At 36.3% G+C, this 18,564-nt stretch overlaps 1 protein-coding gene across 2 annotated transcripts in view; it reads left to right on the top strand.

The window, feature by feature from the left end:
• LOC132702250 (leucine-rich melanocyte differentiation-associated protein-like) overlaps window positions 1-18,564 on the top strand; it is a 30,128-nt gene that overhangs the window by 9,735 nt on the left and 1,829 nt on the right. The window contains exon 1 of one of the 2 annotated variants that reach the window (XM_060670782.1): window positions 17,447-17,629. The exons of the other annotated variant lie outside the window; for it this stretch is intronic. Coding sequence (XP_060526765.1) covers window positions 17,462-17,629 — 168 coding nt within the window. The 5' untranslated portion in view covers window positions 17,447-17,461. Of the gene's footprint in view, window positions 1-17,446; window positions 17,630-18,564 lie in introns of those variants that run through there. 2 annotated transcript variants of the gene reach the window in all.

Raw genomic sequence — 18,564 nt, 5'->3', positions numbered from 1 at the left:
AAGGAAGCCCAACTAACATCATTGTCTAAAAAGAGAGATCGAAGGAACTGAAAATTATCGAATAATTAGTGTCGTGGGAAGGTTGTACGACAAAATACTAAGGAATAAATTGGAACAAGGCATTGGACAAGAAAAATCCGGTTTGATAACAGGGAGATCATGCGATCATGGTCTAGGAATTTCAATAGCTCCTCCTTGCCAAAAGGCCATACAACAAATACGTCGTCAACGTATCTTGCTCATAGTCTTGGTTTCAGTTTTGCCGACTCTATTGTTTTCTTTTCGATGGCAAAACTATGGACAAGATACATTGACAACGTATTTGTTGTGGGGCCTTTAGGCAAGAGGGAGCATTCATCCAAGGATTTAATTCATCATAGAACTTGAAGAAGGTAACAGTCTACCCTTTCTAGATGTGCACTTCACAACGAAGCTGGACACTTGGAACACACTGTCTATAGGAAACCAACACACACCATAGATATATATCTCAACGCTAATCAATCATCAATAGTCATCGTAGATACAGGCAGTGGCAAGTACATTAATTGCTGGGTCCTTCAGGCTCACAAACCATAAAAAATTAACAAACATCATATTTACATTTACTAAGTGTTGCAATTTCTATATCATTCTACGTCGATACCGTCTCATAGATTATTTATAGTTTATAAAAATATCAATGATCGGAAAAGAATATAACCCTGCTCTGCTCATGCCAATTGTAAAAACTTTACTGAGCAGATGACGGACTGCCACACTAGCTAACTAACCAAACCTAACAAATCAGAAAAGACGGGAAAAATGGCTCACTAATAAGCTCCGGAATATTCTTTCTGGCTTAGGACCTCAAGAATACGGTCCGCAATATACAAACCCAGGAGGAACTTCAAAATGTCTATATTTTCGGGCAGTGCTCCATGCAGATATTTCGGCATTAGAACACTGTACCAAAGAAATGAAGAGGAAAAAGCATCGTGACAGACCAATTGCGATATATATCGACAAACTACAATAAAAGCTATGGTCCAAGTTAGTCGTGAATTATAACAACTCATTAAAAGAGATGAAATGTCAAAATAAGGTTACCAAGATACTCCTCTTCTGAGCTATCAATCATAAATAACTGATAGAAAAAGAATCCCGGCAATGGCGGAAAGATGCCATTGCAAATACAGGCCAAAAGGATGTGATTAATGATAAGACCACTGCTGTATAGTTACGGAAGGAGTCGCGATAGACCGTTTCGATTGCAGTGATTGACAGATTAATCTGTAATTGGTAGTTTGGCCACTAACAACTATTTATTACAGACTTTCATTTATCGTGCATTTTTTAAGTATTGCTACACACGCTAAGTGTTTGAAAAGAACACAAACAAACTACAAAAATACAAAATACTTTAAATTTGAATTAAATAAATGAATGAAACATACCAAAAAACCGAAGAAAAGCATGTGATCTCCCATCATTGTTGTTAATTTGCTGTCAATGTGCTAGTGGCATTGCCATTTCCAAAAATTTTTGAACTTTTGTTAGCGTCCAACAGAACTACTTTACCATGTTCAATAAAGCAGAATAAAATATGCAAAGATAAAATATTCGTATATGTCGGTTGATTGATTGTTTTAAATCGTTGATTCTGAAAAATATTATTTGTATGGCGGAAAAAAACGGTTAAAAAACTTTTTGGTGGCAAATTATCTTACGTTAAAATAGCCTCAAATTTAGAAGCAACATTTTTACTATTTTTTACCAACTTCGTCCCAACACCCGCGATTTGAAATGTATGTACTATATCAGCAGAATAAATATTAGCAATGTACCATGGGATAGGAGCGCCCTACAGTCAATCTAAATGTCCAAAAGCTAAAAGAGCTCACATTACCAACAAACAACTCTCCGTTCAAACGGAAGCAATCACATAATGAAATAATGGAGTTTTCCGTAAAAATCTATCTTTCTCTAATTGTTCAAACATCTGACTCGATCCACACACACACACCCCCACAATAAAACTGCTTTGTAATAATAAAGCGGGTCTATTTCCAACGGGAAAAAGCAAGGCAAAGAAAAGAAAAACAATAACGGAAAAAAAGGAGAATAACTTAATAATGGTGAATTAATATAATAATTCATAATATGAAAAACTTAATAACGTAAGAAATGAAAACAAAAGGAACGGGAATAAAGCACGACAATAATTACTTTTAGCTGGACCTCTTTCTATACGCCGAAAACCCGTAGGCTACAGGGTGATTCACCATTCCCTACGTCAGACGTAGATCTTGACTGGATTCTGTTTGAAGTGAATAAGAAAAACATACTATCAATCAAAAAAGTGGGTTACTAAAATACTAGCAAATAAATATTAGATCCAAAATTTTTATAACATATATAAATTTTGTCTGTTAGAGAGAGAGATCGTTTACTAACTACGCAGAGAGAAGATGTTTGCCAGGACAGTCCAAAAATCGTTTTCAGTAGTTTATTTGCCTAACATAAACATTAACTCTAACAAAGAAACAAGAGAATGGAAAAAGACCAAAATTAGTAATTATAGTTAATAACGTTTTTATCTTAGTAATAGATTGCGAAAAAAAGTCCAAATCGAGTCGAGCATTGTACTTGGAGCACATGGAGAAAATAGGGGAAAATTTTGAAATATTTGTTCTTGGTGTGAACGAAATGAAAGAATATGAATACAGTCTAGAGTTAATACGGACCAGAACAATCAAAGAAGCTATTTAAAATTTTGAATAAAGTCATTAAATAATAGTGATCACTAGGAGACACATAACCAAATTTATTTAATAATTTTGTATGCGAAAAGCCTTGTGGGGGATATACTCCGTCCTACTTATACCACACATGCTTCAAAAAGTTACTTACTTACTCACTTCTGTATTTTTAAAGTCTCGAGTGCAACGTATGTTAAATCCATAATTTTTTGAGGCTTCTGCCTTCTAAACATAAGGAAGAAAGGATAATATTGTAAAGAATATTACTCCCAAGTCACAAAAAGTCTAAGAACGGAAAAAGATGATAGTCACTCGTGGTGGAAAAAGACACTACCCTTGGCTGTATTAAGTTTTTTTTTTAATTATTTCTTCCGTATATATCAAAAACTGTCATCAAAGTCCTTACCAAAGGCTTATGTATTTGAATTTTGTGATCTAGGCGATCAAACGCTTTTGAAAAACTAAGATATATGACGTCCATCTGAGAGTCTTCATCAATGGCCTCAGAAATATACTGAGACATAGTCGTTTAATTGGTAATGGTGGATTTTCCTTGGTTTCCTATTTGGTTCTTAACAACATAAAATATTTTGTTCTGTGGAAAAGATTCTAAACCTTTACAGAAATTGCAGATAAGAGCAATAGTAGTATAATTTGTGATTTGCGGTCTACAGTCTTTTTTGTGTACGGGAATAATTTTAGACATTTTCCATATGCCAGGCTTGGTTTCTTAGACACAAATTAAAAAGTATTACAAGCTGTTTAGCCATGACAAAACGACAGTCATATATAAGGAATGCTAGAATAAAATCTGGAGTTTTTACTTAGGCGCCACTCAAGAGCTTTTCTGTGATTACAGGATTTACTTTGCTGTGTTTCCGTTACTGCAGTAGCAAGGAGAAATTTTAATAAGAATGACTTGCTGTTCTAATAATGAAGTTTTACTCTGGTTGGCGAACCATTTCGGGTGTTTCCGCTCTTTAGTCACCGGGTTGACAGTTTTATCAGTTCTGATGGTGGCGTCACACGTCAGTAAATATTATTAGTGCTGCAAGCTAGTTTTGGTTAGTTTGTGCTCCTTTCCCACCACTAGAGTAGACTCTGATTAACTGATTTGGATTAGGACACACTAGTTTGGCCTGAAGTCGGGTTTGCACGATAAAATATGCATTAAATTTAAGAAGTTCACATAATGGAACTAATAACGTTGACACAAATTACAAATATTTGTCACTATTAATCATTACTGGGAAACAATCACAATAAGTTTTTATCAACTGCTGGAACACCGAACCCATTATTTCTTCTCTTTTCACTACTCACGCTCACACTCTTTGGGACAGTTAAAAGTAGTTAACAATATCGCTTTTGCAGAGTAACCACCCTTTCAATGAAAACCAAAGAATTTATTGCTGATATATTTTTCGGTATAATAGACTAAACACACCTCAATTGGGGAATTGTCACGCCTGGATTGAGTCGTTTTTGAAGGTTCCTGCTTAGAAGTGATTAGATTCTCATCTAAAGAACTTACGAGCGGTGTCCCACAGGGAAGCATACTGGGACCTTTATTATTTATAATATTTATTAATGATATATCTGATTCTTTCTCAGACAATTATGTTTTCTTATATGCAGATGATACTGTGCCAATGTCATCTAGGAGTCTGGAAAATCTCACGTCCTTGGCCACTAGTACAGTAAGTGGTATGACCCGCGTAACGGTATTTGTTTGAACGGGACAAAGACTGAGATGATGTTGTTTTCGCTTAGGGATTTGAACAACAGCTTATTGGTTAGAATGCAGGATAAATCGATTAATCAGACTAACGTTGTCAAGTATTTGGGTTTGTTTGCAGACAGTAATTTGTCCTGGACAGGCCAAATTGACTACGTATTAAAGAAAAGATGTATGCATACCTTTGTTATTTGGTGACTGCGGTCGAGTGTGGATCTTCAGCTTTTACTATTGTATTATTTCGGATATGTTCAATCTTGCTTATCTTACGCTATTATACGCTGGGGAAACTCCTCCAGAGCTAGTGAAGTTTTTGTCCAACAAAAACGTATTGTTTGAACAATGTTGGGGAAGTCTCGCGGTCACTCTTGTAGAACCCTGTTCCCAAAATTAAATATTTGAACGTTTCCCTCTCTCTTCATATTAAATAGCATAATTTAAGTAAAGAGTAATCTATCTAATTATTACAAGACCAGAATTGATGGAGATTACAATTTTAGAGCCAATCTTAATTTGCAGGTGCCAAGTCATAAGTTAGCCAAAGTAACTAACAGCCCTATGATTTTCTTAATAAAACTATATAATATGCCTTTGTCTGTCAAACAGATATTGCCAGTCCATTTATTTAAGCAAAAATTAAAGCTATTATTCTATGGATGAACACTTTCATTGTAGTAATGCCGATATCTCAGTGTGATATATTTTGTGTTTTTAAAATTTGTATTTTAGTGTTCTAATGTATTTTTTTTTCTTGTTGACATTATCCGATACTTTTGGTAAAAGTCAATGGAATCAAACATTGCGTAGAAAGCGCTTTCTGCAGTCCGACGGCTTCCAGATTCCGTGCCAGCTTCGTTGGAATTTCGGCCGTCGCTCCAATTATAATGGGAATAGTCTTGATCGTCTTTGCACCCCAGGTCTGCTCCATGTCCTCAGCTAGCGACATGTATTTGCCAACTTTCTCTTGATGTTTCTTGTCAATGTTAGTGGAGGAAGGTACGGATATGTCCATCAGAGTAATATTTCGTTGGTCCTTGCCATATGTCTGGTCTGTTGTGTTATACCGGTCTATCTGTTTGTATTTGTCTGTCCCAGGAGACCCTGTAATGCGTATCTTCTAGTATTGTTTGCGGCATGTACTGATAGTATGGCGTTTTATGTTTTATAAGGTCGAGTTTGTGGCAAATCTCGTTGTTGTGCCTGGTCGTATACTCGCGCGCTGCCATCATTTTGCATCCACTAAGAAGGTATTCTATGTTTTCGTGTATCGGTTATTTTTTCGTCCCTAACGATGTATTTCAGGTAAAATTTTGTAGAGATGATTTGATCTTGTATTGCACATAAGAATCCTTCGGTCTCTGGGAATATGTTAGCCATTTCATCGTAGCTGGGGCGTCGATATATTCGCTGCTAAGGAGGTGGGGATATCTGCCATGCAATTCTTTCTCTCTCCACCTGCTTTGAAGGGTGGCGATATTGTAATCTTGGTCACATCCGTATTCCCTATTTTTAAGGTTGAGTGGCGATAGGCTGCCATCCATTTTGATAACAGCTCTATGCAGCGCCGAGGACGTCTCTTTACCATAGAAATACTATTATTATTATTATTATTATTATTATTATTATCATTATTGTTATTATTATTGTTATTATTGTGCGCGCCGTGCCTAACCTTTATTGAGCATTTCTATCGTCTCTAAAAACAATCTCTGTTTGTCTATTTGAAGTCAAATTAATTTATTAAAAACGGTTCATCGTGCGATTTAGTGTGTGTAGTACGTAATAAACTGTTATCAGCATCTTTCGTTTCGTAAAAAGTGTAATCTCACGTGCAACACGTGTTCACGTTAGAATTTAGACAATATTTTTTTGCTTCACGTAGTGTCACTGTGCTACCGGGAAGCGACGGCGTGCACGGTCGGTGAATAGTAGTCAATTTTTATTGAGATCAATATCGTTTTACAAAGTAAAAATCTAGCCGACTGTGCGGTTGAAGGCTCTTTTGGTATAGTTAAAATTATGGCTGATCAAAGCAATGCTAAACCTTGTAAAAGGTGTAAGAGCGTGGCAGGTACTGGTCTATTGTGTATCAAGTGCGGCACGATATCGCATAAATCGTGCGTGAAAATTATGAAAAACACGAAAATTTTAGGAGGCAACAAGATTGCTGTTCCTACGGAGGTGAATCCTTGGAGTCGGGTCCAATTCCTGATGATTCGGGAGCAAACGCTCCATTTGATGCCGCAAAAGAAATCATGTATTTAAAAGAACTTTTGAAGCAAAAAGATCTTGTTATCGAGAATCAAGCCATAGCCATTACCGCTCTAAAAGAACAGGTGAGCCTACTAAAAAGCAGCAGACTCCTTGAAGGGCAAACTCTGGATTCTGCAAATAGGGCTAAATCATCACAGACAGGTCCAATTAAGCAAAACGCCCCCAAGTCGGAGCACCTGAATAAAATTACAAATAAAGAACTATCTAGTGCAGTCAGTGAGGCTGTGTCACGTCAGATATGCTCTGAAATAATAGAACTGGATGGTGGGTCCAAACGCAAAAGTTCCAGAGTCCTAAACGATAGGGTCAAACCGCTTAGCGATAACTCTAAATGTGCACTTCGAGTTGCTGAACGTAAAATCAGTTTTCACATTACTAAACTGCATCCGAATACCAAAGCTGAGGAGGTCCGACAATCTCTAGCACCGATAGTTAGTGGAGTAGAAGTGTTCCAGGTCCCATCAATGTATCCTGAGAGTTACTCCTCGTTTAGGGTATCGGCCATGGATCACGAAGCGCAAAAAATTCTGGATACTTCCATCTGCCCCACGGGTGTGTTGATAAATTATTTTTTCCCCAGGCGTCTGACAAGAGGAAAAACCGATCCAATTCCAGTATCAACAGAGAGACGTCTAGTGAGGGAGAATCCCGACCCAAGACTACCGATGGAGGTAGGAACAGCATTAATATCTTGAGCTACAATGTGCAGGGTCTCCTAAGTAAAGTCGATGTGGTTACTGAATATCTAAATTCTATTGGTTTTGACATTGTATGTTTCTGTGAACATTTTGTAAATGGTGAGGAGTTGCTTAATATTAATATTATTAAGGTTCACAATTATAAATTAGTTGGATATTATTGTCGTCTCAGTACCTCCAGAGGAGGAACTGCTATATATGTTAAAAATAATATTGCCTGTAGCAGTCTTAATCTGAGTAAATATTGTTTGGATCTTCACGCAGAGTTTTGTGGTGTGGAGATACCAGTGCTTAATCTTATTTTAATCAATGTTTATCGCTCTGGCTCTAGAGGCAATTTTTCTATATTTGTTGAAAAACTTGAACTCTTGCTCGCTGAAAGCTTAATATTTTGACCTTACCATCACTATTTATTTACTATACAGTCACTCTCATACATGAGCTAAAGAACGATATGCCTAAGCACTGTGATCGCCACAATCACTACACCAGGGGATCTGAATTAATTGTCCAGGGCCATCCTAGGCTGCGCACATCCGAGTTAAATAAATTGTACATTAATTACTACAATGTTCTACCAACCGTTGTCAAGGATCTGCCATTCACTAAATTTTGTAATATAATAAAACAATTTCTATTGGAGAACGCATTCTATACTGCAGATGAGTACATCCGTGTTGCGTCACGAGTGTCTCCATAATACTAATTGGGAATTTATTTATTTACTTATTTTTTTTTACCTAATTTTTGTTTCAATGTTTGGTGTTTGTCTATCTGATAATTATGTTGCTCTCTATGAATGTTATTAGAATGTGTTTGATATTGTGACTTGCCATTTGTTGTTCTTGTAATGTATTTAATGGCCAATAAAGTCTAAAGTCTATTATTATTATTATTATTATTATTATTATTATTATTATTTATTATTATTAAGTCAACTGTCAGTTCGGAGACTCCACTCGCAGTTTCACGAGGTTCAATAAAACGAGCTTTTAATATTCTTGCTTATAATAGCATATTATAATTTTCCTTGGCAATTTGTCGACGCAAAAACACATCAAAATAACGGTTAAAACGTCTGAGAAACGAATCCGATGGAAGATATTTTTTTGCCATAACGCCTAGCCAATTTGTACTTGTAACGTCGAAATGTTTTCGTGACAAAGCCAACGGGGCACGTCGAAAAAACACAAAAAGATTTGTAGACGGCAATATTGCCGCTCCCCAAATATTTCCCACGTTCCTGGCATTACTTTTCGTAAAATGAAGTGAAGCGACGATGTTTCCGACGTCTTCCTGCTTTGTTGCAAAGAAAAGCCGCGTCCGTAAGTCGATTCGATAAGTTTACGTGCATCGATACTCGGAGATACAGAGTGATTATAATTGAGTATCATTTTTCACGTTATTACACATATTAAATTCTTATTTCCCAAAATCTTGAAAACACGCAATGGTCACACTTCTTCCTAAACTGAACAACCCCACAGAATTTAAAGAAATGAGGGAAATTAGTTTCCTTCCTACTCTCTCTAAAGTTTTGGAGAAACAGTAAAAAAATTTTTACATCTTTTTGATAAAATATATTCAAAACAATCAAAAAGATTAAAGTTGTGAGGATGCTTTGATCGATATTGCTGACGATTTACGGCGAGTATCGGATGAAGACAAAATTAACACCCTAATTTTATTGGGTTTTAGCAAAGATGCACGCGTGTTTTTAATTTTTTTTTATCCGACAATGTGTATCCCGAACCACTCTCCGTTGAGTTAGGTGTACCACAAGGTATCATCTTGGGTCCCTTGTGGTATGCAATCTCTACGTTTAACTTTGTAAAGCCTTTAAAATATTGTAATTAAAGTCGTCGGTGTTGGTTTTTGAAAATGATTCCCAGGTACATGATCTTAATAAGAAAATGATGATAAAAATTAATGACACTAACATACCATATACTCATTTACATTTAAGGTTAATATGCAGTCATAGATATTTTCTTCAAATTGTTACAAAGAAACTACTTTATGAACCCATACTTGGCTGTTTCAGGTTAGCTTAACATGTGCAATAGATTTAAGTTACATATTTTTATTAAGGCTTTTCTATATAACAATATTAAACAAAACTTTTAAAAACCGGTATATAAAATATCTTCTTGGATCTCAGTAATCTTCTGTTTTTTTGTAACGGAAAACCACTCTTCGGTTTAACTTTTCCCCTTCGTTTCTCCTTTCTCCTACGATATCAATACAATAATATTTAATAATTAATGTATTATAAACTCTGCGTAACAAATTTATTTCTACTTATTTGCTATTTTTTTTGTTCTTGGGGTAATTTGAATAATGTCTGGCTTTGCTGGGTGTCTGCGTTTTATTAGACCATACGGCCAATACGGCCATACTGAGTATTGCACGTCTTCGCACACCTAGTTGTTATTTAGAAGGTTTACCTTAACTCGCCCATCCTGACTAACCAAGAAAAATAAAAAACGTGATGAAATTCTCCGCTATTAACCAATATACAAAACTTTTACTGGGAAGCCGAAATCAGCTTTTGACCTTTGGCAAACCTATGAAAGTATCAGTTATCAAGAACATTACAATTCCATTCCGCCACCATCATCCTGTTTACTGGAATATTTATCCACCTGTGGCGACGCACACCTCTCCAACCAAGCAATGCTATTCGAAACAATCACTTGGTTCAACACAAGCCCCTCCACCAACGCAATGCTTATCGGAATAACCACCTTCGGCGACACACGCCTCTCCAATCAAGCAATGCTTATCGTAACAATCACTTTCGGCAACACACACCTCCCCAATAAAGTTTACCTTCATGTAAACCAACCAGTAACTTACTGGGTAAACACAGCTAGGCAAGCATATGCCACCACCACATAGACTCTGTTAAGTCAAATAACATAAATCTATGCCACCAAATGAACGAAAATGCAAATAACTAATAAAAAAAATAAATAAGTCGGAATTATTTTTACTTTGTTTTGTCGGGACGGAATGAACATCATCTATCGAAATATCTTTAAGAATTCGCCGACATAGGCTCATTCTGTTGCTCATTTTCAGGTTCTGACTCGGCTTTACTTTGCTCATCCGGCACGGGAGTAAGCTGATCATAAGCAAATTTTAAAAACTTACTTTTGCACTTAGAGCTGTGCCTGATGACATGACAACGTGACAACAATTTTTTAAAACTGAGGTAATTTTAAATGAACCTCGACATTTAAGAACCAATTTGAAAATCATTGATTTACTTATTTTACCGAATTCCTTGTTCCTACTTTTCTTTTATTTTCACGATTTTTATCCACTTTATCAATATTTTAAGCTTGCCACATACCAACTTTCAGAGAGTAAAGGAGATTTCTACAGTCTTATTGAGGTAGTTTTTTTTTCTAATTCGAAAGAGAAAACTGATTCGACAACTAAAAATTCTGCTGGATTAAGCCTATAGTAACTTTATATTTTATGTTCTTAAGTGGTAATTGAAGATTTGCATAACTGCTTCGGCTTGTCCGTTAGCCCCTCGTAGTGCCATGAGCAAATAAAATGCGAATTTTGCTGCCATAAAGAGAAAATTAACAGCTATTTCGGCAGTTAAAGCACATATAACAATATAAATGCGGTAAATACATCGATGATTACAGAGACATATTCTTTGGTATCACTTTTGCCAGTTGATTTACTGAAAATACCAATGCGAATTGTATACTCGGGTTGAGATACTTGTGTTTACAGTATCAAGTACAATTCCTGATACGAAAATTGTTTATTAATTGAATTAAACGAACAGCCACACCCAATATGATTAAATCTTTCTTTGCCATCATATTTGCATGCAAAATTTTCTTTCAAAAGAAAACAATCTGAATCCGTGCTAAATAATGAAAGGACCAGGACCACACTTAAGCTTTAAAGGAGCAGGAACTCTTTCTGTTCTTGGCTTTACATTCCAGTTCAACGAAAGATGGAATAACTTGCCACATTTTAATATCTAACTGCCTTATACCCACCACTCATACCTGCATAAAATTTCCAAGGCCATTTATAGAAAATATCAGTACTGCAGGGTGCGACAAAACAATAGGTACTATTTGGGACGTTAATAAAAACCAAACTACATAAAGCAAACTTTTAGGAACGTTATTTTTTAAAAATGATGTCTTTTAAATGACGGCCATTATTGTCGATGCACTCTTGTAGGTTCTCGCGGAAGCGCATCATTACCCGATGGATCATTTGTTGGGGAATTGAGGCAATTTCTTGTCATATGGCTCCCCTTAATTCTTCCAAAGTCCGCGGACGATGTGTGAAAACTCTCGCTTTCAGGTAACCCCAAAGAAAAAAGTCGCAAGGCGACAAATCAGGCGAACGTGGCGGCCAGCCAAGATCACCCCGTAAAGACACCACTTTGTTTAGGAACATTTCTTGAAGAAGATTTAGTGAACGACTCTTTGATCGTTGTTCAACTCGTTCACTTTTGAACGCAGGAAATTGTTAAGCATATCAAAATATCGATCTCCGTTGACGGTTACCGTTATTCCATCTTCTTCGAAAAAGTAAGAACCCCACACGCCGAACTCCGAGATTGCACACCAGACGGTGACTTTTGGACTGTGAAGAGGTCGCTCATGAAGTTCCTGTGGACTATTTGCTGACCAAATTTTGCTTATTTACGGTACCCGGGAGGTGAAAGTGAGCTTCATCGCTAGACATGAATACAGCGCCTCTGGGAATATTTTGCATAAATTTGTACGGGTTTCAAAATCTCTTGGGCTTAATTCCTGCACCACCATTATTTTGTACGGATGCATTTGGAGTGAGTTGTGTAAAATTCTTTGAACACTTCTATTGGTAATTTCCAAAGCAGCTGCATGCTTACGAGCTGAACGCCTTGGCGACTGTTGTACGGAAACTCTTACTGCATTCACATTTTCCGGTGTTCTTACTGTCCTTGGTCGGCCAGTAGATTTTCGGTTAAGCGCAGAACCTGTTTCCCTGAAGTGTAAAACCCACCGAGGAATTGTTCTTCCATCCGGAACCGAGCCATGCCGGCCAACATCAAACTGATTACGAAAGGCGCGCTGCGTCGCTATTACAGATTCCCCATTTCTAATAAACTCCTCGGCAACGAAAGCACGATGCACTCCGCTCCAAGCCATGTCGATAACTGAAAATTGCATACTGTTGCATACAGTGTTGCCGGTTTTACAAACCGAACAACCACTATTTGAAATCCTGCTTACCTTTTTGCTGTACCCTGTATATGGCAACGAGAAAGATTAGCGCTTCGATCCAGTATGACATGAAATAGAGCCTAGTCACCCTACCACATAGCATAGCAACAAAACAGCAAAAATTCCTCGAAACTCCAATAAATCTACTGAATTTGCAAGGACTGCTAAGAACTACATGCCAATTTTTGCTGGTCTTCTTTCTATAGTCCATAACTCCACAATCTACTAATCGCGGTCATTCTAGTCACTTTCAGTGCCCGAATGTTACCGAAAAGTCTTGATCCCACTTCTGATGTCGGAGATCATAAAATAAAATAATAAAAATAATAAAAATAATAAAATATGAACCCAGTCGTTGGGGGGTGGGATGGTCTGATGGCGAGCGATGCGACATAGTGTTAGACTTCTCGAACACATTAAAAGAATGCACACATTGCTTAAAACAGAAGAATAATCTAATCACTTAATCGATTCTGAAAGCGAATCTAACGATACGCGACCCGCTAGATCAACATCCAGATATACCGGAAATCTTACCCTTTTTGACATGTGTATCAATTTACATATGTCAAAAATGACTTTTGCAAACCGAACATTCTGTATATTTTTCCCATACGAAATCATTTAAAATTTTATTTTATTACCTCAAATTTATTTAGTATTTTACATATTAATAATAAAATATAACAATTAAAACGAAATTGAAAAACTGGCAAAAAAATATTGCAAGCAAATTAAAAATCTACAGCTTCAAATTGGGGATAGTAAGCGTGTTTCGTAACATCGTGGGAGAATTAGCTGAAAATCGCCTTTCTCCAATAATTTACTGGTCCCGCCGAGTGTTAAAAAGGAGCCAAGTTTCTGGGCTACAACATCAAACTGTTGGACTCCGTTATAGGTTCTCTCTTCTTCAGTGTCTGCGTCTATTTTGTTGATAACGATGATGAACACATTGCACGAGAAAGGACCACAACCAACTTGCGAAGTTTCGCCTCATCAGCCATGTATATTGTGACGAGCGAGCCGAATGGGCTGCGCGCGGCCATTGCACTCGAAGTAGGGATCGGGACCAAATCAAAAAAGACACTTCGCGGGAAGAAGACTCGAATGTTCCACCCCTAACGCGAGCAGTTGCTGATTTTTATAAAAGCGCAGTGCCACGCTCGTCAGTTAGTTGAAAGAGACAGGCTAATAGAGTCGTTATATGATATAAATTATTAGTAGAGTATATAGTGGACTAGTAGTGCGTTGCACATTAGTGAAAAGTAATAAAAGTTTTGTATTTGATGTTTGATTTATATTTAAGTAGGTAGATCACATGAAACAAGCGTAGTCTATCGGAGGGAATATTTCCTAAAATTTTTGGCTTCGGAACAGTTGTGAAAATATTGGCACTTGTTATTTTAAAAAGTTTTCACATTTTAAACTCCGTTTATAATCAATTCGCTAGCCGAGTGGAACTTTATCGCGATCGGCAGTTAGTTGAAGAGAGGCCCGAAAGCGCTAAAAAAATAATCGACACCCAACTAACATTGTTAGCCGCTTAAGGTTTTATTATGAGGTGGCGGAACCTTTGGTTTTATAACGGTTTTTATAGTCTTATAGTATCCACTGGTGTCACAAGTTTTGTAAGGCAGCCAACTAACCAAATTACTTCATCTTTGTTTTATAAAACTTTTAGTATTAAGGTTTTATAGCTTACTTCGTAAAAAAAATTCTTCTTTATATACTTATTACCTAAATATCTTGCTTTAGCGAGACTTTACTAGTCCGAATATTCTCGATGATTTGCCATTGCCTTTCGAGGGATGATCCACCATTTTTTTTAGATTGATATGCCGGCGGTCGAGCTTGAACCGTCGACTTCTCCCATTAGCTATTACGCTACGGCGACCACGTAAAACCATATAAAAGCCATTATAAAACTCAAAGCATTTAATAAATAATCTACAGCTATTATGCAACATAAAGAATGTTATAAAATTTATATCTCAATAACAAGTTTTTCCACGTAGAAAGGGCGATATTGTAAGAAAAATAAATATAGTAGTAGCCTTCATAGAATGTATGCTATAACCCATGACAATATTTTGCAAAGTACATCAGACGATAAATCATCCAAAACTAGAGATTATTATTTTTATTATAAATACTGGGTGTCCCGAAATAGTAGGCTGTACTATAACAGCATATTCTAGGTCCAAAATAAGCACTAGTTTTCTATACAAACAGACAACAAGCCACAAGAAATGAAATTAATATTTCCAAAACAGATTCCATATTGAATTGCTAACAATGAAAAATCACTACTTTCCATTAAGTTCGCCATCTTATTCTGTTGTTTTGAAATCCACGAAGAGTCCCAAAAAGATTGCTCCCAATTTGATTGCCAACAAAATTAATACGTCTTAGTAACTCTGTACTATCTATTGCGGTGGCATAAATATAACAGATAATAATTTAAGTTTAGTTTAAGTTTAAGAGTTTAGGTCCTGTCACCGAGTTGCCCAATTTACTGGGTCACCTCGACCTATGTTTGCAACTTTTTTACAAAGCGAGCCAGTTCTCCATTATGCTGAAAGAACACCTCCAAGTGAAAACGTATTGGAATAGTCTCTAACAATTCGGCTAGATCATTTGTAAGGCAAGTTAAGTAAGCATGAGCGTTTCATTTATTTTTACCATCTATGATAACTGCCCAAACATTAATAGAAAAGCTATGTTGAAAGTTGGTTTTTCGAATAACCCTCTCATTACTCCAAAAGTGCACTTTGGGAGTGGTAAAATGTGTGTGGAAAAATCATAAAATTTTGTCCAAAATATCTTGATGAAATTCTTAACGATTTGGAAAGTCTCCAGGTCTTAAATTCTATACTTTTAGATAATAATAAGAACACATCCTTTGCATTTGGATCATTCCACCAAACTAAAAATTTATTTACCTACGTCGCAAAATTTTTTTTTATAATAATTTAAATACAAATTTGGATGCAAAGAGACTAATACTCATCGTATCGGTAAATTTACACTTATTTTAGAAATATTGGTAACATCCGCCAAGAGTCTTAATACTGTTTGAGCATTTTCCTCAATTCTGTTTAGCGCTTCCTCATAATCATAATTAAGGGAAATTCCTCTGAGAGCGACTAAACGACCCGCTAGATTTCTGTGTATGTGAAAATACTCTGCGATGTGGTTGTCGTCTTTATGGAAACAGTCTTTCGTACTCCCACGCAGCAGCACACGCGTTGTAATAACCGGTAACAAAATGAATACCTGCTAATTTTCTGTTCGAAAAATGAACCGAATAAAAAAATACCGAGGCTGCTTTTTATATTTCGGGATTTTCTTAAACTAGTCCTGCCATCTGGCGACTAACGTTTTTGACATTTTGAGGGTAGGTTTACTCAGTTAGGTTTTGGCGAAATAGTGTTTATATTTTTTGAGATAAATTAAAATAATTGTGACGGTCAAAAAAGGAACTTATTCGGGAGCATTTTCGTATAATACTTTTTTGGTTTAATCATTTTAGACGTGGACTATCTCAACAATATTACATCGATGAACTTAATCTACTTTTGGAGTTAAAGCACGATCTAGGACTACTGTTTATCTCGGGTTTTCGGTAGTTTTCTTAAGGAAGAATTTCGTGAAGGTCGTCCACAATCGGTGGTTGTCCAAGAAAACATTGATGCAGTGCGGAAATTGATTTTTTCTACTCCCGTCTGTAAAATACCTAATTACCCACCGATCTAGCGTGCGGGAAGCGTCACTTTACCACGTGATGCTTCCCGCACGCTAGATGGATGCGTAATTAGGTATTAATTTTGACGTTTGTTAATTCTGACAGTCATGTCAGTGAATGTATTCGTGTTTTACAAAAATGTACCCAAAAACTAACGGCCGTAGAAAAAGTATAGTATGCATCACGTTCAGTAAACTTTTCAACTCACTCGTTTATTAAAAACTCAAATAAACTCGTGAGTCAAGTGCCGTTTACCGCACGTGTTGCATAATATACTATTGCAGGATGATCATGGGACTTACTATGAAATTGAGGTATCTTTGAGCATTAGTGGGACCAGCATACATACAATTTTGCATGAAGATTTGGCCGCTAAAAAAAATTTGTTCGCGTTGGAATCGACACAATTTGACATCAGCTCAAAAGAAAGCTCGTGTTGATTGGTAGAAGGAAATGCTAAAAAATAGGATCGTGGTGCTTCGAAACACGTCTATGATATCGTGACAGTTGATGTAAAATAATCAATTCTGAATGGTATGAAGAAATTAGAAAAACCAACTGCCGAAGACAAATCACTCTCCACGACGTCAATGCTAGCTCTCACCGATCAGTGCAAACAAAGGACTTTTTGACCGTTAAAAACGTTGATTTAATGAGCCATCCATCATATAGTCCAGATTTAGCACCTAAGACTTCTTTTCATTCCCATACATTAAGAATAAATTACGTGGGCAACGATTTTTTTTTTACTTTTATAGAATGCAAAAGTCATATTTGTTGGTAGCTTATAGTTTTTTATTACAAATCCCGAAATATAAAAGGTAGCCCTCGTATCTTATGTCGATCTTCAACGTTGTGGCAAGAGTCCTTGAATTTCTAGGCTTTCCCTGTGACGTCACAGATTGCCACGATCTGTGTTCGCGATGGCGCTAATCGTATTAGCTTCGACAAAACGATAGCCATTTTTTGCCATGCAAATCGCGTCGATACGCCAGTTCCTCGGTGTAAAAATGGTGTGCAAAGAGTCTAATAAAAACAGCGTTGCGCGACTGGAACACTTTAATTATACCATGATTCTCGAGACTAAATGTACCACAGAAGGTAGAACGGTAAAAAGAAAATCGGAGCTCGTGTGCGATATCATTCTGGACAGGATCAAAAAGAAAACGCGCCAAGCAGTAAGTCGAAAAAACCAGCAAAATGTAATCTATAATAACCATAACTACTTATCATGATCATTCTCAAATACACAAAATCAATGTTTTTTTCTGAAAAAGCAAAGTAAGATACAAAGGAGAGCATGAAAGGTCCATTTCTATAGAATGAATTCTTCAACTAGTAACAAAAATTAAATTTCGGGTTGATTTATTTAAATTGGACGTCTAATCCCAAATAGTGACCCTAATTTCTACTTAGAAAATTAGTGCCCTTTCGTTATGAGCAACAGACAGAAATTTTACAATTTCACAAAGTTAGAGAGGTGCTTGATTTGTCAAATTTCGGTCTTAATCTTGATATTAGATATCAAGACTAATCATATTCTTGCAACTCCGGTCATATTGAGAATAATAATTTCCTCATTTTTAGAAAGTGCAGTTTTACTATTCACTTTCTCAGCAAGAAATTTCTTTCTTTTTTTCAAAGAAGCTTGCACAGGCTACTGTAATACAATTTACAAGTTTTTACAAATTTTCTGGACTCCTGATGTTTCACCATAACTGAAACGATTAATTTATTTTGAATTATGCCTGTAAAAGGAAAAACTATTTTTATAAAATGCTCTTTTGTATAGTTATTGATGTAAGATTTCTTTTTGCCAATATGGTTTCATTTTATATCACCATGTGTTCCCAAAATAAAGTTCGTGAACCCATATGAATTTGTTGTTAACGTTGCTGCGTAAACATGAAATTTCCTTAAAAATGCCGTTAATTGGTGAATTTTCCTCAATTAACAATATCGGCATAAGGAATCGAACATTCGACATAAAACCCGATTTAGGAAAAGAAATATTGACACCTTGTATCTTGAAAACCAAACGCAGAAACTGTTTTGCTAAAAATTGGGATATTATGACTTTGGATTCGTGGCACTATAATTAAACACACGTTTC

Source organism: Cylas formicarius, unplaced genomic scaffold, assembly GCF_029955315.1.
Source record: "Cylas formicarius isolate icCylForm1 unplaced genomic scaffold, icCylForm1.1 PGA_scaffold_5__7_contigs__length_24384050, whole genome shotgun sequence".
NCBI lineage: Eukaryota > Metazoa > Arthropoda > Insecta > Coleoptera > Brentidae > Cylas > Cylas formicarius.
Note: the sequence above shows the minus strand (reverse complement) of the source record. Positions and strands in the feature narration are given on the sequence as shown.